Source organism: Malaya genurostris, chromosome 2, assembly GCF_030247185.1.
Source record: "Malaya genurostris strain Urasoe2022 chromosome 2, Malgen_1.1, whole genome shotgun sequence".
NCBI classification, from domain to species: domain Eukaryota; kingdom Metazoa; phylum Arthropoda; class Insecta; order Diptera; family Culicidae; genus Malaya; species Malaya genurostris.
This window is the reverse complement of record NC_080571.1, coordinates 87,482,463-87,508,749: the sequence shown is the minus strand read 5'-3', so window position 1 is coordinate 87,508,749 and position 26,287 is coordinate 87,482,463. Positions and strand designations below refer to the sequence as shown.

The window sequence follows — 26,287 nt, the reverse complement described above, 5'->3', positions numbered from 1 at the left end:
TTTATGTGACTTTCCACTCTTAGCCTGCTCCAGTTTGATAAATTACTGGCAGCAAGACAAGAACTAATTCGACAAAATTGTTTTCATTCCAGCGTATGTACTTTTGTTCACGCTGTGCGCAAAGGAACAAGCAAAACGATACTCTCGGAAATAGTGTAGCGCATTGTCAATGTTAAACGGCAAGTTTTCTTCTATTTGCGGATCAATGACGCATACTAATCGACTGCTCCGGATATTACGCCCACTTAGCCGAGTGTCAAATAATTAATCTTCATTTGTATCGGGCACCTTGAAAAAAAAATATGATGAAAAATGGTAGAAGTCTTTGCGATGTCAAAGTAAGAAACTGCCTATACTTAGAAAAATCCTACTAAACTCTGTTTGTGTTTGTGAATTCATAATTAATTGTGTGATGACATAGAGATTAAATCTGTTCTGAAACTTGGTAGCTGGAACGATAGAGTAGAGTGTGGTAACAGTACCCATTGAAAAACTGGTATCAAAACTGATTCAAATGCCTTGCAATGTAATGCAATATTGGGTAACAATTAACCTAACCACCTTACAAAACTCTTACCCTTTAGGTTTATACATCGAACGGAGATAGCAGATTTCACGGTAACAAATGTTAATAATAGTAATATAGCCTTCGATAATTACATATAGCCAGTCGCCATACGTAATTATCGAAGCATTTTCTTTTCAGTCTCTCCACATTATCGCCGACACCCGTTTCGATAGCTGACCCAATTTTCACATACTAAGATCTGAATCAAAAATGTAATGGTTCATATGCTGCTACTGGATTTTAGCCGGATCTGGCTTCCGGTTTGAAAATTACAGATTGATAAGTGTTCAACTTGTCCGTTTCAAGTCTGTATTTTCAGCAGTGAAGAAGTGAAAAGTATGAAAATCCAGTCAATTTTATTGTTCGTAGATTTCTTGTTAAATCAAGGCCGAAAAAACACATTTCTCCCATAGATAATTCTGGCATCCGGTTTCGAAAGCACCTATAATTAGGGGTCAGAATACTTCGGCATAGAACTCCCATCGATTTCTCAATTATGGGAGGATTTCTACAAGCCTAGATTTAAATGGAAGATCTTGTAGTCTCATTGGCATCTCTTCAATATTATCTGGCCCGACTCCTGAATCCGTTACTACAGGATTCCTATTCTTCTTTTTGATTATTTGTGATCACTATTTCCGGTACTTCCGGAACCGGAAATTGGGATCCGAAATATCCGAAATCAAAATTTTTGTCCGTTTTTCAACCAGACCGGTACAATCCAAGAATTAAATGGCTAGTTGAAAGGATTCTGTAAGATTTTTTTAGTGTCATATACCGGAAGTTGCCGTCAAATATAATTCGCAATAACAGCCTATGACTCTAGAGTCTCTCATATGGATCTTTAATTACATAACCTTGCATTATGAGAGAGACAAAAACCAGGGCTGACATTATGCATCTCGAATCGAGTTTCTCGAAACGATTATTTTTAAAGTCGATTCGGCTGAACTGTATCGCTTTCGACCACTTGATCGGGATTCAAACAGGGTGGTACTAGATTTCGACTGGTGTGGTTCGAATTGTCAAATAAAAATAAACAGACCCATATACATTGCAATCACGAAAAAATGGAACTTCAAATTATTGTTCGATATTTTAGATTACATTTATTCAGTTCGAGCACTGAAAAGAAGGAAACTGTCTTCAATACGAAATAATTTAAATCAATTGAGACGCCGATGCTTGTACACAATCTATTGTGTTATTGCAAGTCAAATGAAATTTACGTCGTCCATATGTGTAGTTTTAATCAAAGGCTTTTAGGTTCTGCAGCTTTTATTGTAGTATGCTAGGAGCAAACCATTAGTTGCAGCATTTATAATCTATCTAGGTACTAATGAAGAGTCAAATTTGCGTGCTTATCATGAAATTGAAAGATGATGATGCTTTTGACATATTCCATATATTTTGAAGGCGCTTGGAAAACAATTTCAGTTTACTTTAGTTTAAACGATTACAGCCATAAAACCTTACAAATATGAAAAAAAAACATTATTCACGTAGTATCATCAAGCGTATGATTGATAACTGTCCAATATATTTGAAAATTTCAGATAACATTTTATATATATTTTTATTTAAAAGATATTTTTATTGAGGCCTATTTGCGTACAAGCTTTACGTGACCGATTGAGCCGATTTTTTAAATATTTTTTTTTTTGAGTTGGATCTCGTTGTCACCCTTTTTCTAGGGGGAGAGCTTCCATTTCTCTCCTGGAAGGATTGAGGGGCACTTCGTTCGTAGTACGTCTCGTCATCCATTGCCGCATCGGTGGTATTGTTGTTGATTTCGTTGATAGTTGCTGTAAATGCGCTTTGTTGTACATTGTTTGCAGTTGCTAGTTGGTTGGATGGTAAGTTGTTAACTGCAGCTGGTGTACTTTGTTCTATAGGGGATACTGATGGTTTCGTTGAGGGGGATGCGTCATTGTTGTTGGTGGCTGTCACAGGTGTACTGGGGTTGCTTGGGGTTGGTGTGAAGGAAGCACCGTTGTCCTTTGGTGTAGTTGTCTCCTTGTCCAGTTTATCACATGGCTTACCGTAGTGAACAGCTTTTTGGCAATATTGACATGTGGCCATCTGATTGTCATAGGTAACAAGTGATTTGCACAGATTCTCGTATCCTGACCGAAAGTCACATAAGAAGGTATAGCTTTCTTCAAGTGTATGCGTAATAAACGTACGCCATTTAGAATATCGGGGAAAAAATTCTTCCACTTTTCTTTTTCGATAGAGAGAATCTCTGCGTATTTGGACATAGTTCTGCGAATATATGAATCGGTGACGCTTGAGGGAAGAACATGCACACGCACTTCTATAGCACTATCTTCCATATATACTGGAATGTTGTACTTAATGTTCTCGTGCTCCACATAGTGCACATTGTTATTGTCTTTTCGAATTTAATTGCATCTAACTCTTTATAGAACTGGATGTAAATAAGATTATTTGTCTTATTGCATTGAAGTAAATACACGCGTTTAATATCAAGATGCATTTGCTCCTTAAGCAAACCTTAAAGTTCTCGTATTGAAGGTCGAATTTTGCACTGCCTGAAGCCAACAACAATTGTATTCTTTCGTGTCGGCGGTAGCTTTTGTTCGTTTGGTTCACTCATTTCGAGGTCGTTCTATTGTTCACTATACACAATACTGTACTTGGTTTCTTATGTCCCAAACGTAAGCGGTTTTGTTTTATCGACTGACTTGGATGAGATGTGAAACCGACTGAAAATTTTATATTGTTTGTACATGAACAAATATTATTTGAATGATAATATCTGGGCAAGCTGACAAATATGATATCTCTAAATCCACCCATGAAAACTAAGAATTTCCCAGATGTGTAAAAAACACCCAATCTCAATTCTTCGATTTTTATATTTCATTTCAAGATCATTGATTAATTGATTATTATAAATCAAACACTGAATTAAGTCTAAATTAAATAAAGTTCATCCACTTTCCTTCGCTTTCTTCCACAATTCGTTTGAGTACAGTTTTCCGTCCCCGGTTCAAGAAATTTGATCACAAACTACAGTTACTGTACATAGTTTAGTTTCGACTTACTTTTTTATATTTAATAAATACCATTCATCTGTCAAAACAGTCTTGTGACTTTTAAATAGTCTGACTCAAACATAATATGCCAATCGCACCAAATATATCATGATATATAAGACGACGTATTAGAATAACTATTATCAACACTAATATTTTTATGAAAACCCACGATGCTATCGATAACTACCTTTAAATGTAAAGAAACGTATTCGAAAATTCAAAGTCGATAGCAATAAAGCTTTCGACCGTTTCTTATCGAGTTTAGTCATATAAGCGGTCGATTGTTTTGGCTTCATAATACCGAAACTTCTCGATAATCTAATACTTCTTCGAGTAAAGTCGAATGAGGCTCGATGATCAAGTTTGAATCGAGAACCATAATACGAAACTTGGTCGATTCGATCAAATTTTAGTTCAATCGAGATACATAATGCCACCCCAGTTTTAATACTCCTTGTAGTTTAATGATTTCTATTTCGTATCACTATTATCCTTATATAATACGAAAATACATTTCTTTGGAAGCATAACCTACAAATAGAAACAGTTTTGAGCCAAATTTAGTACAATTTTTACCACTATTTCCGGTACTTCCAGAACCAGAGCAGAGCAAAAGTGAGGTTCGTTTGGCCATCAACTAAAATAACTTACAAATCGAAGCATAAAAAGGCCTTTTTTCATATTTTGTATCGATAAAATTCAATAGCAACCTTTGGGATCAACCTATAGATCACAAGATCTTTTATGTGAATCAAAGTTTGTGAATAAGCCATCGTGGGGAAAAAGTAAGTAAAGGTTTATTTGAAGTTGGTTCGTGCGGGTAGCAAGTGACATTCCCTACAAATTGAAACAGTTTCGAGCCAAAACTAGAATTTCTTTATGTGTTTTGCATCATTACCCTAATTGATGCAATGAAATTTTATACATTTAGTCTATCGGAAAAAAAACAGAAATTTCATTTGAGAACACAAGTCCTTTCATTTGAATCTAAGTATGATAAATCACTTAAACTGTCCCTGAGAAAACGAAGTGAGCTCCATTTTGGAGCTCTTAACCACTACTTTCGATTAACCGGGAACAGGAATCTGTGGCCCCGATGTAGCCGAAGTAAGTTTGTGCAGTCATATATTAACAAGAGCTATGAACAATAACAATATTTTGCAGAGTTCTAAGGAATCAGCTTATCTTCCCAGTTTCATTTCACTATTGAAATTGATTTTTTTCACTCATCACCCTGTATTTCTGGAACTGGAAGCCGAATGAGTGAAATTATGAAGTATTCTGCGCGATTGTAAAACCGTTCATCCCGGGTATAAATAAATGATATAAATAAAATAAAATAAAACCATTCAATACTTCCTCATTTTATATCTGCTTTTCAACACATACTTCTTGTTGTTTCGGATGCGAAAGTCAGATCCAGATGAAATCAAAAACAAATCAATGGGTACGTTTATAGCGTGATGGGTAAGTCGATGTTTTTCACGTCTGGATTCGATTCCCAACTCCGCATATAGGGTCAAAAAGTTTTTCTGGCCGGAAGAGGCGAAAGACCTCAAGGTTAAAACCTCTCTAATCGATACGAAAAAATCAATCATAGGATCTCCCATTCGAATTTATGAAGATCGATTAAGGGGCGGATGAGGTCTAACACTTTTGAAAAATCATTTATTATTTTCTTTCTATTTTCTGAATATTTTGTGGCATTTTCAAGCCTATCGAAACAAAACTCGGCAAGTTATGGGCCTTTATCTTTGCTTATCTCATACTGCGAAGAAGAGAGAGCTCGGAACACAGGCCCAAGATTTCTGCTTCGATTTGCTTAACAAAACATTCTTGAAATGTCTCATTATAACAATTTATAAAAGAAAAAATATGATTTTTTGAAAATGTTAGACCCTACGGGCTCCCTTGAGTAATAAATTGTTTCCATTTATTTTATAGACAAAATACTTTAAACACGATTTTCTCGATAGCAGGTTTTAAAAGTACGTGTCCATCATTATTCAAAAACTACTGCATAATTTTTTTTTGTCAGATTTTGCACATACTTTCTACATAAAAAAGACCAGACCCCAACGTTTCCCTTCTCGTTGTTTGTTACTTTGGGGAGGTTTTACAGCTACAACATGGCGGCTTTTTTCGTGAAAAATCGTAGTTTTCACTTTGAAAAACCACCAAAAATTCAAAAAAAAATTTAAAAATATCAAACAGAAACGTTGGGGTCTAGAAAAACTTCTACTCTAACTATGCTGATATGATTTGTTCACTTCTGATTAATCTGCGCTGAGATACAGTGGACATTGCAAATCATGATTTTTGAGAAGCGTCCTCAAAAATACATCTTCCCCGACTTGTTCCTCAATATTTTTTCACGAAAAAAATACAAAATGCGCTTCGAATGATGCAAAACGCTTGAATTAATTTTGTTGAGCGATAGTTCTGAAAAAAATCGCTAAAATGATGATTTTTGCATATTTTTGTAACATACAGATATTTCGCGATCTCGACGAACTGATTGGAATCGGCACCCTGCTCTTTGGAACACCGTTCAAAAGTCACAATTTATTTATTCATGCATTTATTTATTTATTTAATAATTTATTCATTGTTTTTTTCAATTTAATTTTTTTTTCAATTTAATTTTTTCTTCACTTATTTAGTGCTTTATTTACATATTTATGTATTTATTCATGATTTATTTTTTTTATTTATTTATTTCTAAAAACTGATACATACACATAGTCTTTATTTATACGGAAGATACGCTTAAAAACTGCGTTACTTCGGAAGTCCGCGTTAAAAATAAAAAGCAAAATTATAGAATTTCTTTGTTGTTTCCAAATATCTTCGAAAAGCCATAAAACGTCGAGATCTAGTGTAAGATCGAAAAATATTTTTTTTGAAAAAAATTCAAAAAGTGTCAGAGAGAAGGCTTGAACAAAATCCGGGATAAGACCAGCTCTCGGCACTTGGAGCAGTTTTTGGACAAAACAAGGTAACCGCATGACTTTGGAAATTCGCATTGAAAAAATACGCGTAACTTTGGAAATCCGTGAAAAAAGCTCCGTAACTTCGGGGATCCGTGTAAAAAATCCGCGTTAAAAGAAACCGCATAAACCTCAGTGTAGATAATATGCATATGCTATACATAATCCATATATAATAGAAGTTGTAGTCTAAGTATAACGGATGCAAACTTTTTCAATGAGTCACCAAACTCGAAGGCAGTCTCTGCTCGTAAAAATAATACGTATCTTAGAAGAAACTGGTTCATGATGGTGAAACGTGATCATGAACCTCGATAACGATACATCGCGAGTTCCTCTCGTGGTTCGAAGGCAGATTCAATTTCATCATTCAAAATTTCCGCTACTGTTGGCTTGTTTGATACGACGACGATGTTCAAACGATTCAAGATTTAGTAACTGTCACCGATCTTAAAGTGGCGGTAGATTCTGCCTAGAGATGGGCAACGGTTCAAAAGAAATAGTTCTTGTGAAAGAATGAATGAGCAATAGTTCTATTTTCGAGAACGGTAGTGTCTCAGTTCAAAGTCGTTCAATCCAACTATGATAAGAACAAACGAAAGGCTCTGGAGAATTAATATTGACGTAAACTTAATTATATACACTCTAGGACTAAGCAGTTTGAAGATTGTTGCAAATGTTTTAGTTCTTAATGGAACACTCGAACGTTATTTTACACGTCAAGATCAATCAATATGCTCATTGTATTGACTTTGGCTTCTGTTGCACTGCATCGTTTTAAGAAATTTATTTTTCTTTTTTCCATAATTATGAGCTACAGTTATAGAAATAAACACAATAAATATGATTTTACAAACAGTCCGCCTAGAGTAGAATATGTTAATTCTTTGCATTCATTTAAAAAAATATATATTACCGACAACTTCTTGAAAATCAAACTTATATCTACTAGCATTCAAACAAACTTTTTTTCTTTTCAGCATGTCTGCAAAACGCAAATAAAGGCCAGTACAACCCTCTGGAACAGGTCGAACAACTCAGCATTAATTGTGATAGTGATAACCTTCATAGCAATGATAGTGTTTTTAAGAACAGTAAAAGTAGTAATAACAACAACAACACCTTAAGTAGTAATAAAAATCTCATCGAAACCGAGAATAGCCCATCAAGTAAAACCTGCTCCAGTGTCCCCAATGGAACCGCCAGTCCTGGGGATATTTCGAATGCACCAGGCAGTAAACCAGTGTCTAATGTGGGCAAAAAATCTAATAACCCCGGCGACGATAAATCTTATCATCAATCTCTTGCAACCGTCATGGTAATGCTCGAGGGCAAACATTTGTGGGACAAATTCCACGAGCAGGGAACCGAAATGATTGTTACCAAGGCTGGTCGACGAATGTTCCCTACCTTCCAGGTGAAGGTTGTTGGTCTGGACCTGACGGCGGAATATCTCATGATAATGGATTTTGTTCCACTGGATGATAAACGGTATCGATACGCTTTTCACACGTAAGTTTCTAGAGTAGAGTAGTACTTTCAAATAGAATCGTTATGCAACTATCTACTGATACGAAATTTATCGACTGTTTATCATTATTATCGCTAAGATAATCATGGCGACATAACTAGTGACTCATTAGAGACGTTGAAAGATTGGTGCTCGTTACGATCGGTTCAACGGTTGGGTGACTTTTGACTGTGGATATTTAATAGTTTATAGACCAACTAAGAAATAAATTACGTACTACATAACGCGGCATAAAATCCCAATGACTATTCCTGTTTTTTTTTCATTCTGAATGTCGTTTGTGAGATCTCAAGGATGATTTAAAACGATTTTAACTAAACTATTCTTGAATGAAAAACCGTCCATCGTGCATGAAAAAGTTTTGCGTAATTCATACACACACAAAAAATAAATTTTTCAGGTAACCTAATCCCACATTGCATGACCGACGACTGTTAAAGAGACAGTTCAACTAAAAGATAGGACTCGAACTTTCTAATTTTCTCTTGGATTCTTGGAACTGTTCTTCAAATTTTACTAAGGCTGAATTGAAATAAGACATTCAAAATTGTAATCTTGAACCTCTCTATTTTATATTGCATTCAGACTTATACTTATTAGAATCGCATATATTCATCATGTATTGACAGTATTAGACAACGATATTCCAATTACACGGTGCTACAAAAAAATTAATACATCCAAGAAATCGGTAGTAACATGTGATTAGGGCATATCGCACGATAGGCCCTTGCGAATGTTACAAAATATAATGCTCATTACTCGGCTCTACAACCTTCATTTACACAATAATCGATATAATCTCGTAGATAGAAGCCCAATCTACGAAATTGTTCACAATATGCTTGAACTTCATGTTTAAAACTTGAGTAATGAGCATTATTTTTAGTAACTTTCAAAAGGGCATATCGCACGATATGCCCTAATCACATGTTAGTACCGAAATGACATACATAATCACATGTTAGTACCGAAATGAGATTATATACATGGTCGAGTAATGCACGAAAATATTCTTATTATTATTTTCTTTAAGTGTCGCCTTTGACTCATTAGTGCAGAGCAGTTCAAATTGAACTGTTTAGTGCAAACTCAACCGTTCAACAAAAAGTGTTTTGCAATTAGCATTAACTTTACGTCTGCTTAGCGGTTCAAGTTGAACTTTTTTTTTTTCATAAATACGTTTATTTCTTAAGGCAGTTTACATAATTTTTTCTTCGCCGTAGCATCACTTTTACATAATATTCTTATCCTAATTTAATTCTAACATAGTCACAACGTTTTGCATTTATTAAAACATATTCTCTTATTACTTAAATATCATCTTAGGTAACTCGTCATTAATTATGAAATCTACTCGGAAATATTATTTGAACCAAACGATTAACTTCTATAAATTATAAAATAAGCTGTTATTTTCAGACATTTTGTTAATAATTTCATAAACTGTTTCGAGTTTGTTTGTATCATTACATTATTTTTATTCTAATTTAGCTATTGGTTGAACTCATGGACGCAGCTGGGATCAGAACTAAGTCTTGAAAGGGGCCTTTATTAAATTGAAACTCCAGTTTTCTTTATGAAATGATAAATAAGTTTCATGTATGAAAGGTCACGACAAGCAAGAATGTCTCGAACTGGGATATTGGATAGTCTACCTTGGGTACGCAAAGAATTTATTAGTTGAGATCTGACATCACGATACTCCACGCATGTCCAAACGACATGATCAATATCTCGATAACCTTCGCCACAAGCACAATGATTAGTCTCGGAGAGCCCAATTCGAAGGAGATGTGCATCTAACGTGTAGTGATTGGACATGAGTCTGGACATCACACGAATGAAATCTCTACTCACATCCAGTCCCCTGAACCATGCCTTTGTCGATATTTTCGGAATAATTGAGTGCATCCACCGACCCAGATCATCTTTATCCTAAGAAGCTTGCCAGCTGGCAAGTGTTCTTTGGCGAGACGAGCTATAGAATTCGTTGAAAGCAATTGGTCTCTCATAAATTTCACCCTCAATAGCACCACGTTTGGCTAAAATATCGGCTCTTTCATTGCCAGGAATGGAGCAATGAGCCGGGACCCAGACTATAGTGATTAGATAATTATTGTTCAATATGTCGTTCAGGCACTGTTTTATTTTGCCCAGGAAAAACGGTTCAGTCTTGCCAGTCATGTTTGAGCGAATGGCTTCAATTGCACTCAGACTATCTGTGAAGAGGAAATAATGGTTTGGAATTAATGTGACGATTACACTCAAACTATAATGAACTGCTGCTAGCTCTGCTATATAAACAGATGCAGGTTCTTGAAGCCTAAATGAGGCCGAAACATTATTGTTGAACATACCAAACCCTGTCGCTTCTTCAATTCGCAATCCGTCCGTGTAAAACATTTTCTCAGAGTCAATATGCCTGAACTTACTTGAAAATATTTTTGGGATTTCCGTCGAACGTAGATGATCCGGGATTCCACGCACTTCGCGCTGCATGGATGTATCGAAAAATAAAGTTGAGTCAGGGACATTTAGGAGGCTGACACGGATAGGAATATATCTTGAAGGGTTGATTTCCTGTGACATATGGTTAAAATATACTGTCATGAATTTTGTTTGAGATCGAAGCTCGACTAGTCGTTCGAAATTATTAATTACCATGGGATGCAGCACCTCACATCTTATTAGCAGGCGTGATGAAAGCTCCCAAAATCGATCTTTTAATGGAAGAACTCCCGCCAGAACTTCAAGACTCATTGTATGTGTCGAATGCATGCACCCTAAAGCAATTCGCAAACAACGATACTGAATTCGCTCCAGTTTGATAATATGAGAGTTTGCAGCGGAACGAAAGCAAACGCATCCATATTCCATCACTGAAAGTATCGTTGTCTGATACAATTTTATTAGATCTTCCGGATGAGCACCCCACCAAGATCCTGTTATTGTTCGAAGAAAATTTACTCTTTGTTGGCATTTTGTTATCAGAAACCTAATGTGTCCTCCCCACGTGCATTTGGAATCGAACCACACCCCGAGGTATTTAAAAGTTAAAACCTGTTGGATCATTCTTCCCATCATATGGAGCTGAAGCTGCGCGGGATCATGCTTTCTTGAAAAGACGACTAACTCTGTTTTCTCCGCAGAGAATTCGATACCAAGATGAACAGCCCAATCGGACAAGTTATCTAGGGTATCTTGCAATGGTTTATGCAGATCAATAGCTTTGGGTCCAGTAACTGAAACCACGCCATCATCTGCCAATTGTCTTAGTGTACATGGGGTTACTAGACAGCTGTCAATGTCATTTACGTAAAAATTATAGAGGAGCGGACTGAGGCATGAGCCTTGCGGGAGACTGTAACTATTTCTGAGTGTTGCCAAATCGCCATGTGAAAAATGCATGTGTTTCTCTGACAAAAGGTTGTGCAAATAATTATTTATAACCGCTGGGAGTCCATTTTGGTGAAGCTTGTCTGAAAGAACATCAATGGAAACTGAATCAAATGCTCCTTTAATGTCTAAAAATACAGATGCCATTTGTTGCTTTTGAGCGAAGGCAATTTGGATGTCAGACGAAAGTAATGCAAGGCAATCATTCGTCCCTTTATTTCTACGGAAGCCAAACTGAGTATCTGACAACAAACCGTTCGTCTCGACCCAAGTGTCGAGACGTCGTAGAATAATTTTTTCGAACAATTTTCTGATGCAGGACAACATCGCAATGGGTCTATATGAGTTGTGATTGGAAGCTGGTTTCCCCGGTTTTTGAATGGCGATAACTTTCACTTGTCTCCAGTCAGGTGGAACAATATTTTGCTCAAGAAACTTGTTGAACAATTCCAACAAACGTCTTTTTGCGAGGTTGGGCAGATTCTTCACCAAGTTGAATTTAATTCTGTCCAACCCTGGAGCGTTATTGTTACAAGACAAGAGTGCTATAGAAAATTCCATCATTGAAAATGGGTTATTAATAAAGCCATTATTTGGAGGAGATTCCCGTATAATGCTCTGCGTAGGAACAGAATCTGGGCAAACTTTCCTAGCAAAGTCAAATATCCATCGGTTCGAGTATTCATCACTCTCATTGCCCACGTTACGATTCCTCATTCGTCTGGCCGTGTTCCAAAGAGTGCTCATTGAGGTATCTCTTGACAAACCTTCGACAAAATGTCTCCAATAGCTACATTTTTTGGCTCGAAGTATGCTCTTGTACTTGGTTTCTAAAACCATAAGTTTTTCAAAATTCTGAGGAGTTCCTCCTCCCCGTTTTAGAAACGTCTTGCAAGCATTTTGTTTGGCGAGTTTAGCCTCTGAGCACTCTTTGTCCCACCAGGGGTTGGGAGGCCTTCTGTTAGTCGTTGGCCCAGGAAAGCGTTTAGTTTGGGATTGTTCTGCGGCCTCCAGAATCGAACAAACGAGGAAGTCATATTCTTCAAGTGGAGGGAGCTCTTCCATTGAATTCAAAATACTAGAGATTCTACTTTGGTATTTAATCCAGTCGATATTTTTTGTCAAATCATATGGAATACTAGCGGAAGTAGCAATGCAATTGCTACTGCTAATTGAGATGATGATTGGTAAATGATCGCTACCGTGTAAATCAGGCAGTATTTTCCAGGTGCAATCTAGTCGAATTGATGTTGAGCAAAGAGATAGATCTAATGCACTTGGGCGTGCAGGAGGTCTTGGGATCCGTGTCATGCTACCCATATTTAATACCGTCATGCTAAAATTGTCACAAATGTTTTGTATTAAAGATGATCTGCTATCATTGTAAACGGAACCCCACATAATACCGTGCGAATTTAAATCCCCCAGAATCAATCGTGGTGCAGGAAGGGCTTCAACCATTTCATTAAGCTGTTGCTGTCCAACTTGTGCTTTTGGAGAAATATAAACCGAAGCTATGCAAATATCTTTGCCTTTAATGTTTATTTGGCAAGCAACAACTTCTATACTAGAAGTTGAAGGGATGTTTAATCTATAAAAGGAATAGCATTTCTTAATTCCCAAAAGCACTCCACCATACGGAGAGTCTCTATCGAGACGTATAATGTTAAAATCATTAAAATTTAAAGCTATGTTTGAAGTAAGCCATGTTTCGCATAAAGCAAATACATCACATTTTTGACTATGCAATAATATTTTAAATGAATCAAGTTTTGGCATGATGCTTCGACAATTCCACTGCAGGACAGTGATTGTATCATTTGCGACGGGTGATAAATTATCCATCAAAAGATACAAAACCTGAGACAATTGGCCATTGAGCTGATAACTGCTTCAAAAAGGTTCTAGCTATTGGAAGGAATGCCATTATGAGGGTCTTTAAGGGTTCAGATATATTGAATGCTGAGAAAATCCATTCAACAATTTCCGAAAACTTCAGTAATCCTGTTGGTGGCTGTGAAATGGAGCCCACTGGATTATTATCTTTTTCTGTACTAGATCCTGGATTGGTTTGTGAATTTGACAAACCAGGAGGCACAGTCTTTGGTTTTGACTTTTTTTGTTTAACACGGGGATCTTTTTTTGAAGATGAAATTTTAGGTGTCTTTTTTGGTAATTTGGAGGAAGACTTCTTTCTCTTAACTGACCCTTGGGTAGTGATAAACGAATTACCTTCACTATTTTCGTCAGAGTCAGAGTCCTCTGGTTCCTCTAGATTTGAAAACCCGTTTTCGGTTTCCAAAGGGGGGACATCAATGACCGTTTTAAGCATTTCTGCATATGTGCGCTTAGACCGTGCTTTTAAAGAAAGCTTAATTTTGTCTTTGTGCACTTTAAATGCAGTGCATACTGAAATATCATCATGAGGACTATTCCCACAATAAATACATTTTTCAATTTCCTTGTTGCAATCATTATCTTTATGAGGCCCTTCACACTTAATACATTTTGGTTTATTACTACAGTAAGTAGCTGTGTGGCCGAATTTTTTGCAGTTCGTACAATTCATTACATTTGGAACAAAAAGCCGAACAGGGAGGCGAATTTTATCGACATAGACATGGGACGGCAACGCAGACCCGGCAAATGTCACTCGAAACGAGTCTGATGGGCGATAAACTTTTTTTCCCTCTTCATGAACTACTGAGTACAGTTGTTTGCACTCCAGTATTTTCACACCCTCAAGCATAGAGTTCTTGAAACGACCAACAACATGCTTGAGTAAATCATCTACCGAAAGACTCACTTCGGTAACAACACCGTCAATTTCGACATCTTTGGAGGGTATGTAAACTTTATACTCTTTATTGAAATGTTCCGAAGAGACAATATCATTCGCGTGTTTCAAATTATTTACCACAACACGAATTTTATCGTTATTTACTTTTATGATCTCTTTGATTGAAGAGTATCGTGATGTCAAACCTTTATTACTTTGAAAAATGTTTAATGGCTTTGATATACGTCTAAAAAAGACTATCCAAGGCCCAGAAGAGCTCTCCTGATATTTTTTCGTTCGTGGGGGTATCGGATTCATGCTAGGATTTACGTCCATGGATTCATCCATTACATTAAAATTTTTAACTAAACTTTAAAATAAAATTTGAAACCAACACTACACAGTACTCAATCAAAAGGAAAAGAAAAAACTTCTACCTTGAAATTGTTGTCTATCTCCGTTGCACTGCCGTGTAGATCCTCGTTGCTCTAGATGTTCTTGTTGGATGTATCTGGACGTTGATACAATGCTGAAGCTCACTGTAGCGATAGAATATGATGTGATGCTACTGCTAACTGACATCCAGCACCACTCGAATTCCGATTTGCTTTCGTCTTCGCCAGCTGTAACCAGCGCAGGTCACCGGTGTATACCTGCGTGTTGTATGGCAGTGGAAAGACCGAGTTGTCTTGTCTCCTTCTTCCTAGTGCTCCGCACCGATATGCTTCTGCACCGAAGTGCCTTCGCACCGGTGTGCCTTTGCACTCTCCTGCTTCTATGTGCCTTTGCACTCTTCCTCTTCGATGTGCCTTTGCACTCTCCTGCTCAGCACTTGTGGCTGTATATTGCGGCCTGGGTAGAGTTTGGGAAACGCCCTTTGTTGTTTCCTTCACCAGCTTGGCCCAGCACTAGGGCTCTCTTATGCAGCACGACTATACGTTTTAACGGCTGCTGCCAACAGGTTTCTACCTGTAGTTCAACCGTTGTCGTATTTAACGCGTGTAAACCAACCAGCGTTATTAAACTGTACGCTTCTATACACAACCTTCTCGGTTGAACGGCTATTACTGAATGGCAAGTTGAACTGTTTAAGTTTGCACTAAGCAGTCATGGAAGAATTATGGTTAGCTTTTCTTCATGAGCTTTCATATTTTCGCCAAATATAAAATGTAATAACTGAAAATAAAATCGCCTCCGAGTGGTATAAAATCTCCATTTCCTATTGCTGTTTCAAGGAGCGAAAACCGATACAATACATTATTATTATTATATCGTTTATTTATCCCCGGTTTTTTCAATACATACATACCGAGAATACATTTCGAGAGTAGCCTAATCAAAAACAACATTCACATTGCACTGCTACTCGACGATGATTCACTAAGATTTTTATTATGATTCATGCTGGATGACTTGAAAATAACCCTTATTATTATTATTTACCCTCGGTTTTAACCTTACGGTCATTCGAACGAAGAGTTCTTTTTATATCAATGAGTTTCATGTACATATTTTTGAAAGTAAATTTACGTGTATTGCGACGCTCCATTTATGTGCATCTTGTCAGAAGTAAAATCACAAGATTTTTTCGATGGGTGTGGTTTTAAACCAAAATTTTCAAATTTGATCAATATCTATTCTATGTAGTTGAGTCTAGTTCCGAGAATCTATCAATACTTTGGATATTCTAAAAACATAGAAACACAACAATATTTGCCGATCACTATTGTTCTCTCTGAACTTTAATGAAAATACCTGTTTCAATTTCTCTAGTGGTGTAATGATGCATTTTTTCATATCACTCATATTCATTTATTTGTTTATTTATTTATTTCTTCAAGCAAATGTAGACTACATTTAAATGGTTTACAATGTTTACTTAGATACTTCTCATATATAATATTGTGGTATACTTCAAAATAATTGTCTTTGAGTTTTTTTTAAGTTTCTATGTTTCGCCTTCGGCTCATCAGTGCGTCAGTCGAAAGGTCCAAGATACTCGGTTCAAAAATCGTTTTTTTGCATTGATTGCATAACCTTTCTTTATGAGAGTAGCAAAAATATTTGATAAGTTTATCCCAAAACTGTTTGATAGATATTACCCAGATTTTTAATTGAAGTTCTTCTCTATAAATAAGTGACCGAGTCCGGTATGTTCGAAAAGTTTATCTGAGCTTGAGCTTGAGCTTGAGCGACCACCCCTGGTTGCTACTCCGTTACTGATCGGAATTAGCTGAAATTGTACAGGGAGTTTCTAGATGATCCGACCTGGGACTGGTAAATCATCCCTCAATGTACATCTTCTGGTAATCCCAGAAATCGTTGATCAGTACCGGCGCCGGCCAGGCCCGAACGTAGATCGTCTAAGGAATGGGAAGGGATGTTAGTCCAACACTTGTTGTTACTAGAGGCCGTATATACTACTGCGCACTCCACAAGTGTCACGGGAGAAGGATATTTGTTAGTAAAAATTTCAGTATTGGTATTATTCGCGCCCGACTCAGTATGTTCCGGTTTCAAGATGCTCGGATGCACCACTAAACTCACTGACTTCCCGAGTGAACGTTTCAACAATATCCTATATTGAAGTCCCGGGAAGTCTTGATTCACAGCTCTTATTCGAGGAAACTGAAGAAAAAATGGCAATACTATCGCGTAAAGAATAAAAACTTCCCTATTTTTTATAAATGAAACTACGTGATTTTTTTTTTTTCATAAATACGTTTATTTCATAGGCAATATACATAAGTTTTTCTTCGCCGTGGCATCCACAATACATAGTAGTTTAAACCTAATACATTTCGAATATCATATTAGTATGTTGGTACTCATTAGTTAATCTAAACACTGTTTTTATCAAGCGAGTTGCTATTTTAAATTACATTAAATAAAATACATTTATTTTGTACATGATCTTATAACTATTTCAGGATTGTTTGTATCAGTTCACCACTTATATTCAATATCCTATAGTTGGCTATTGGTTGAACTCATGGAAGAGAAAACAGTTTAACATAAAATAAAATTTAAATTGGAACTCCAATGGATTTAATGAAATGATAAAGAAGTTTCATGTATGGAAGGTCACGACAAGCAAGAATGTCGCGAACTGGGACATTGGATAGTCTACCTTGGGTACGCAAGGAATTTATTAGTTGAGATCTGACATCACGAAACTCCACGCATGTCCAAACAACATGGTCAATATCGCGGTAACCTTCGCCGCAAGCACAATGATTAGTCTCGGAAAGTCCAATTCGAAGGAGATGTGCATCTAACGTGTAGTGATTGGACATGAGTCTGGACATCACACGAATGAAATCTCTACTCACATCCAGTCCCCTGAACCATGCCTTTGTCGATATTTTAGGAATAATTGAGTGCATCCACCGACCCAGATCATCTTTATCCCAAGAAGCTTGCCAGCTGGCAAGTGTTCTTTGGCGAGACGCGCTATAGAATTCGTTGAAAGCAATCGGTCTCTCATAAATTTCACCCTCAATAGCACCACGTTTGGCTAAAATATCGGCTCTTTCATTGCCTGGAATGGAGCAATGAGCCGGAACCCAAACTATTGTGATTAAATAATTATTATTCAATATGTCGTTCAGACACTGTTTTATTTTACCCAAGAAAAACGGTTCATTTTTGCCAGCAGCGTTTGAGCGAATGGCTTCAATTGCACTCAGACTATCTGTGAAGAGGAAATAATGGTTTGGAGATAATGTGACGATTACATTCAAGCTATAATGAACTGCTGCTAACTCTGCTATATAAACAGATGCAGGTTCTTGAAGCTTGAATGAGGCCGAAACATTATTGTTGAACATACCAAACCCTGTCGCTTCTTCCATTCGCGATCCGTCCGTGTAAAACATTTTCTCAGAGTTAATATGCCTGAACTTACTTGAAAATATTTTTGGGATTTCCATAGAGCGTAGGTGGTCCGGGATTCCACGCACTTCGCGCTGCATGGATGTGTCGAAAAATAAAGTTGAGTCAGGTACATTTAGGAGGCTGACACGGATAGGAATATATCTTGAAGGGTTGATTTCCTGTGACATATGGTTAAAATATACTGTCATGAATTTTGTTTGAGATCGAAGCTCGACTAGTCGTTCGAAATTATTAATTACCATGGGATTCAGCACATCACATCTTATTAGCAGGCGTGATGAAAGCTCCCAAAATCGATCTTTTAATGGAAGAACTCCCGCCAGAACTTCAAGACTCATTGTATGTGTCGAATGCATGCAGCCTAAAGCAATTCGCAAACAACGGTACTGAATTCGCTCAAGTTTGATAATATGAGAATTTGCAGCGGAACGAAAACAAACGCATCCATATTCCATCACTGAAAGTATCGTTGTCTGATACAATTTTATTAGATCTTGCGGATGAGCACCCCACCAAGACCCTGTTATTGTTCGAAGAAAATTTACTCTTTGTTGGCATTTCGTTATCAGATACCTAATGTGTCCTCCCCACGTGCATTTGGAATCAAACCACACCCCGAGGTATTTGAAAGTCAAAACCTGTTCGATTATTCTTCCCATCATATGAAGCTGAAGTTGCGCGGGATCATGCTTTTTTGAAAAGACGACCAGCTCTGTTTTCTCCGCAGAGAATTCGATACCAAGATGAACAGCCCAAACGGACAATTTATCTAAGGTATCTTGCAATGGTTTTTGCAGATCAATAGCTTTGGATCCAGTAACTGAAACCACGCCATCATCTGCCAATTGTCTTAGTGTACATGGGGTTACTAGACAGCTGTCAATGTCATTCACGTAAAAATTATAGAGGAGCGGACTGAGGCATGAGCCTTGCGGGAGACCCATGTAGCTAATTCTGATTGTTGCCAAATCGCCATGTGAAAAATGCATGCGTTTCTCTGACAAAAGGTTGTGCAAATAATTATTTATAACCGCTGGGAGTCCATGTTGGTGGAGCTTGTCTGAAAGAACATCAATGGAAACTGAATCAAATGCTCCTTTAATGTCTAAAAATACAGATGCCATTTGTTGCTTTTGAGCGAAGGCAATTTGGATGTCAGACGAAAGTAATGCAAGGCAATCATTCGTCCCTTTATTTCTACGGAAGCCAAACTGAGTATCTGACAACAAACCGTTCGTCTCGACCCAAGTGTCGAGACGTCGTAGAATAATTTTTTCGAACAATTTTCTGATGCAGGACAACATCGCAATGGGTCTATATGAGTTGTGATTGGAAGCTGGTTTCCCCGGCTTTTGAATGGCGATAACTTTCACTTGTCTCCAGTCAGGTGGAACAATATTTTGCTCAAGAAACTTGTTGAACAATTCCAACAAACGTCTTTTTGCGAGGTCGGGCAGATTCTTCACCAAGTTGAATTTAATTCTGTCCAATCCAGGAGCGTTATTGTTACAAGACATGAGTGCTATGGAAAATTCCATCATTGAAAAGGGGCTATCAATGGAATCATCATTTGAAGAAGACTCCTTAACAATGCTATGCGTAGGAACGGAATCTGGACAAACTTTCCTCGCAAAATCAAATATCCATCGATTCGAGTACTCCTCACTCTCATTTCCTACGTTACGATTCCTCATTCGTCTGGCCGTATTCCAAAGAGTGCTCATTGAGGTTTCTCTTGACAAACCTTCCACAAAATGTCTCCAATAGCTGCATTTCTTAACCCGAAGTATGTTCTTGTACTTGGTTTCTAAAACCAAGAATTTTTCAAAATTCTGAGGAGTTCCTCCTCCTCGTTTTAAAAACGTCTTGAAAGCATTTTGTTTCGCGTGTTTAGCATCTGAGCACTCTTTGTCCCACCAAGGATTTGGAGGTCTTCTGTTAGACGATGGACCAAGAAATCGTTTGGTTTGGGCTTGTTCTGCGGCCTCCAGAATCGAACAAACGAGGAAGTCATATTCTTCAAGTGGGGGAAGCTCTTCCATTGAAGTTAAGACACTTGAAATATTACTTTGGTATTTAATCCAGTCAATATTTTTTGTCAAATCATATGGAATATTAACTGAATTAGCAATGCCTTTGTTACTGCTAATTGAGATGATGATTGGTAAATGATCGCTACCATGTAAATCAGGAAATACTTTCCAGGTGCAATCTAGTCGAATTGAAGTCGAACAAAGAGATAAATCTAATGCACTTGGACGTGCAGGAGGTCTTGGGATCCGTGTCATGCTACCCATATTTAGTACCGTCATGCTAAAATTGTCGCAAATATTATATATTAGAGATGATCTGCTATCATTGTAAACGGAACCCCACATCATTCCGTGCGAATTGAAATCTCCTAAAATCAAACGTGGAGCAGGAAGGGCTTCGACAATTTCATTAAGCTGTCGTTGTCCAACTTGAGCTCTTGGAGGAATATATACCGAAGCAATGCAAATGTCCTTTCCTTTAATGTTTATTTGACAAGCAACAACTTCTATACTAGAAGTCGAAGGAATGTTTAATCTATAAAAGGAATAACATTTCTTAATTCCTAAAAGCACTCCACCATACGGGGAGTCTCTGTCGAGACGTATAATGTTAAAGTCATTAAAATTTAAGGCTATGTTTGATGTAAGCCATGTTTCGCACAAAGCAAATACATCACATTTTTGACTATGCAACAAAACTTTAAATGAATCAAGTTTTGGCATGATGCTTCGACAATTCCACTGCAGGACAGTGATTGAATCATTTGCGGCGGATGATAAATTATCCATCAAATGATACAAAACCTGTAAGAGCTGGCCATTGAGCTGATAACTGTTTCAAAAAAGTTCTAGCTATTGGAAGGAATGCTGTTATGATGGTCTTTAGAGGTTCAGAAATATTGAATGCAGCGAAAATCCATTCTACAATTTCCGAAAATTTCAGTAATCCTGTTGGTGAATGTGAAATGGAGCCCACTGGATTATTGTCTTTTCTTGAGCTAGTTCCTGGATTGGTTTGTGAATTTGACAAACCAGGAGGCACAGTTTTTGGTTTTAAATTTGGCTTTTTAGCTTTAACACGGGGATCTTTTTTTGAAGGTATAATTTTAGGTGTCTTTTTTGGTATTTTGTGGTTTGTTAATCTCCTCTTAACAGACCCTTGAGGAGTGACAAACGAGGTATCTTCACTATTTCCGTCAGAGTCAGATTCCTCTGGCTCCGCTAGATTTGAAAAACCGTTTTCGGTTTCCAAAGGGGAGACATGTATGACCGTTTTGAGCATTTCTGCATATGTGCGCTTAGACCGTGCTTTTAAAGAAAGCTTCATTTTGTCTTTACGCAGCTTAAATGCAGCGCACACTGAAAGATCATCATGAGGGCTTTCCCCACAATAAACACATTTTTCAACATCTTTATCGCAAAGATTATCCTTATGAGGCCCTTGACATTTGATACATTTGGACTTATTACTACAGTAAGTAGCTGTATGTCCGAATTTTTTACAGTTCGTGCAATTCATAACATGCGGTACGAAAAGCCGAACAGGAAGACGAATTTTATCGATATAGACATGGCTAGGCAATGCAGATCCGGCAAATGTTACGCGAAACGAATCTGAGGGACGATAAGACTTTTTTCCATCGACAATAGATGCTGAGTACAATTGTTTGCACTCGAGTATCTTAACTCCCTCAAGCATGGAGTTTTTAAAACGGCCAACTCCATTTTTAAGTAAATCATCTGCTGTCAGACTTGCTTCAGTCACAACACCGTCAATTTCTACCTCCTTCGATGGAATGTAAACTCGATATTCAATAGCAAATAATTTACAGGTTACAATATCGTTTGCCTGTTTCAAGTCGTTAACTACAACTCGAATTTTATCTCTATTAACCTTACAGATTTCTTTAACTTCAGAGAAATGTGATGTCAAATCCTTTGTAATTTGCATCAAGTTTAAAATCTTTTCTTTTTTTCGAAGATAGACTATCCATGGCCCAGTGGTACCCTGTGGATAATGTTTAGCCCTCGGAGTATTTAAACTTTTACTAGTATCCGGAATCGGATTCGGATGATCTTCCATGAGATCATCCATTACATTAAATTTTTTTTGTAAATTAATAATACCAAAATAAAAACTTATGTTTAGTAAAATTTCAGATATAAGAAATAAAAAATAAATTAAATTAAATCTACCTTGTAGCTGATGTCTCTGTTCCTTTATCGTGAAGAACGACGTGAAGCTCTTCCAACGATTTCCAATTGGCAGTCTTTTGCTGTTTCCAATTGGCAGTCTTCTGTCGTTTACTGCTATCTCAGTTGCTCTGCCGTCGTTGTGAACACCACTGCACTTGCTGTACCTGACCCCAGGTACAGTGCTTTTGCTCTTGGTGGCGATCAAATGCGATGCTTGCAGTGTAGCACCTCGCGATATATGCCGTCTCTTTTGATCCTACGCAGCGTACAAATTCTGGTACCTGGTAGATCAGCACTGGGTTGCTTTAGCACCTCTGTGCCTTTGCACCCCTTCGTCTTCGCACCTTTATGCGATGGCACCTCTGTGACTCGTCACTTCTATGCTCTCGCACCTCTGTGTCTCTACACCTCTGTGCGTATGAACGGGATGGCCTTCGTTGCTAGCTTTCCAGTCGGGAAACGCCCCGAATATTGCGTTTGCTATGGGCAGTTTAACTACCTGAAGCTTAGAATTGTCTCGGTAGCAGCCGTTAACTCACGAGCCAGTACAATCGAAACACAACCTCTTCGCTTGAATGGTTTTTACTGAATGATTGAAACTACGTGATATCATATAAACGAGCGAATAGGATTTGAACAAAAATGTTGATTCATTGCATTGAAATATTCTAAACAGTTTTTATAAAATCATTTTAAATCACCCAATAAAGGTCAAAATATTTCACGCGAGTCTTGATTCCTTATTATTTCCGCTTTATTATTTTTATTATTATTAAAATTATTAATTGATTATATTGGTTGATCTGGGCAGCCGGCTACCGAGAAAAATATTAATTTACTCTTTGAAATATTAATATCAAGTGTTTTTTACTGTATTTAATATACCGATATATGTTATCTCTGTTATTAACTTTGTAATATAAACGGATTTGCGTAATGGTTGATTTTTATCATTCATTTTATAATCCTGAAAGACAATCAATAACATGGAAGAAGAAAACATTCCAAATAAAACTTTTCTCGGAAGCTAGACGGAAATTGATAGGTTGAATGAAGAGATAATTGAGTAAAATAGAGTAATCAGAAGTGAAACATTGAAAATATCTGATAACTGAAAGGAAAAAAAAACTCCTGCAATTGTCGCCTTTTACGACATGGAAGCAGGAACCCAGTGGATCTATTCTTGGTTCATTTTTTTCCACCGGATCCCACACGGCATCTAGGCTGGTACAGTCCGGAGAGAGCTAATAGGTACTATCAATCTCCTAGTGGACCCCAGCCCCTTGTTCGAAAAGTTTATCTGATTCGATACAAAAACTACATTGCTAGTTTTGTACCGTTTTAAGACTTATCAGAGATAATGAGAGGATGACAAATCCGAACAAAACAGCGTATCACTTTCGTATAACTTGGTACAGGAAAACATTCGTCTTCGTGAATTTGCCTATTCATGGTGCCTACGAGAACAGTTCCAAATGAGATGTAAGGCAGACACGTTTTATCACATCTACAGACTGTTTTATTGACAAGAAACTTCTTGACTAATTCCGGACAGCTTCAGTAACCTGGTTTTGGTACCAATAGACTTGAGTCAAAAGCACATTACTATTTCATGTTGTTTAACGTCTGCTCTTCGGTTTATCAGTGCATTAGTAGTATATGTTATTTAAATGTTTTGTATGTAACATTACCAGTTCAACATACTACTAATGAACTGATAAGTCAAAGACGAGACATAAAATAAAGTCGATTTAGCAGATTTCGTGTCTGAATCCTAGCGCTCTATGTATTGAAACATCAACCCAGCGTGAAATGTGATTATAACATCCCGGACCTAACAAAGAGAACATGATTTTTTTGGTTCAAAATTAACTTTATTCATCAACGTAATCTCCATCAAGAGCAACACAATCATTCGAGCGCCGCTCTAACCACTTCAAGACCACTTTTGTAGAACTTTTTGTCTTTTGACTCAAAATAGGCCTCAGTTTCAGCGATAACCTCTTCATTCGTGCGAAATTTCTTCCCGGCGAGCATTTTTTTCAGGGCTGCGAACAGCTAGTAGTCGCTGGGAGCCAAATCTGGTGAAAACGGTGGATGTGGGATGTGTCCAGTTTTGCCATTGTTTTGATTGACTTGTGATACGGTGCGTTGTCCTGATGAAACAAAATTTTTTTCTTCTCCATATGCGGTCGTTTCTTTGCAACTTCAGCCATCAAACGCACCAATAACGCTACATAATATTCACTGTTAATGGTATTTCCTTTCTCAAGATACGCGATAAATATTACACCACGCACATCCCAAAATACCGAGGCCATAACCTTTCCAGCCGATTGTTGTGCGCTTTGGACGAGATTCACCAGTTGCTGTCCACTCAGCCTTCGATCGTTTTGATTCCGGAGTGAAGTGATGAATACATATTTCATCCATTGTCACATATCGTCGCAAAAATTTCAGTCTGTTATTTTTAAACATGGCCAAACACTGCTCAGAATCATCAACACGTTCTCCTTTTTGGTCAACAGTGAGCAAACGCAGTACCCACTTTGAACAGAGCCTTCTCATTGGAAAATGCTCATACAATATAAAGCCAACACGGTCTTCTGATATTTTTAGCAACTCGCAACTTCACTTTTTGAGCATTCAAAACAATTTTGTGGATTTTTTTAATGTTTTCTGCTGTTACCGCCTCATTTGTTCGTCTACTGCGTTTTGCATAATCGGTGTCTCTACGACCACGTTTGAAGTCAGCAAACCAACGTTTTATTGCTGTTTCTGGTGGAGCCTCCATAACACTTTTCAAGCCATTGCTTTGTTTGAACGGTATTTTTCCCATCAAGAAGCAGTGTAAAATCAAAACACGAAATTGTTTTTGATCCATTGTTCTTAAAATAACAAAAGGAGCGTCACTCTTAGCACAATAACTCATAAACTAATAAATAGAATGCCATGAAATATTAACAGCTCTCTTTTAAAGGTTAGTATTAACTGAAAAAACGGCGACTGCAATAAAACTAGCGCCATCTTTGCCAACCAAGTTTAGCAAACCAATGTATACCTTTTTCTCCGTAATTTAATTAAACGAAGATTATGCGTGAGCCGTAAAGATCTAATCGCCTAAGAAACTACCTTTATTCTATTTCCAATCCAATTCAATACGTTTTTATACATACTGTGATGTGTTAGTCGAAAATCAAACCCGTAACCTTGAACATAATCAGATCCTAAGGCCATTATTCTGTTCTAGTTCCAGCTGGGTTGTAGCGGGCAAAGCAGATCCCGTGTCTCCACCACGGATAAGTGTCCACCCTGACTCACCTGCAACCGGAGCGACTTGGATGAAGCAGACCATTTCCTTCGACAAGCTAAAGTTGACCAACAATCAGCTAGACGATAACGGACACGTGAGTATCCTTTCAACCGGCAACGGCTCACAGATCATCAAATCACACACCATTAACACAATAATGAATAACCGGTGCTATTTTATTCCCACCATCCACTCTGTTTTCCGTCGGAGTAGATCATTCTCAATTCGATGCATCGGTACCAGCCGCGCCTCCATGTCTGCCACTTTACACGTTCTATCAGTCACGGATCCATTAAAGATGAGAAGGACATGCTGAGTCATCGGACGTTCATCTTTCCGGAGACGTCATTCACGGCGGTGACGGCCTACCAAAATCAAAGGGTACGTTGCTATTTTCTGCGTTTTTCATCCTTATCCAAATCAAAAAATTTACTACTTTACATTTACGCATTTATGACAGTTACTTAAATGATTTACCAAACCTCTTTCGAGGTTAAAATATTTGAGAAATCGTTT

General features: G+C 37.5%; 1 protein-coding gene across 1 annotated transcript in view; it reads left to right on the top strand.

The window, feature by feature from the left end:
• LOC131428094 (T-box transcription factor TBX10) overlaps positions 1-26,287 on the top strand; it is a 78,895-nt gene that overhangs the window by 32,448 nt on the left and 20,160 nt on the right. The window contains exons 2-4 of the mRNA XM_058591756.1: positions 7,604-8,135; positions 25,709-25,865; positions 25,985-26,152. Of these exons, the coding sequence (XP_058447739.1) occupies positions 7,604-8,135; positions 25,709-25,865; positions 25,985-26,152 (857 nt within the window). The remainder of the gene's footprint in view (positions 1-7,603; positions 8,136-25,708; positions 25,866-25,984; positions 26,153-26,287) is intronic.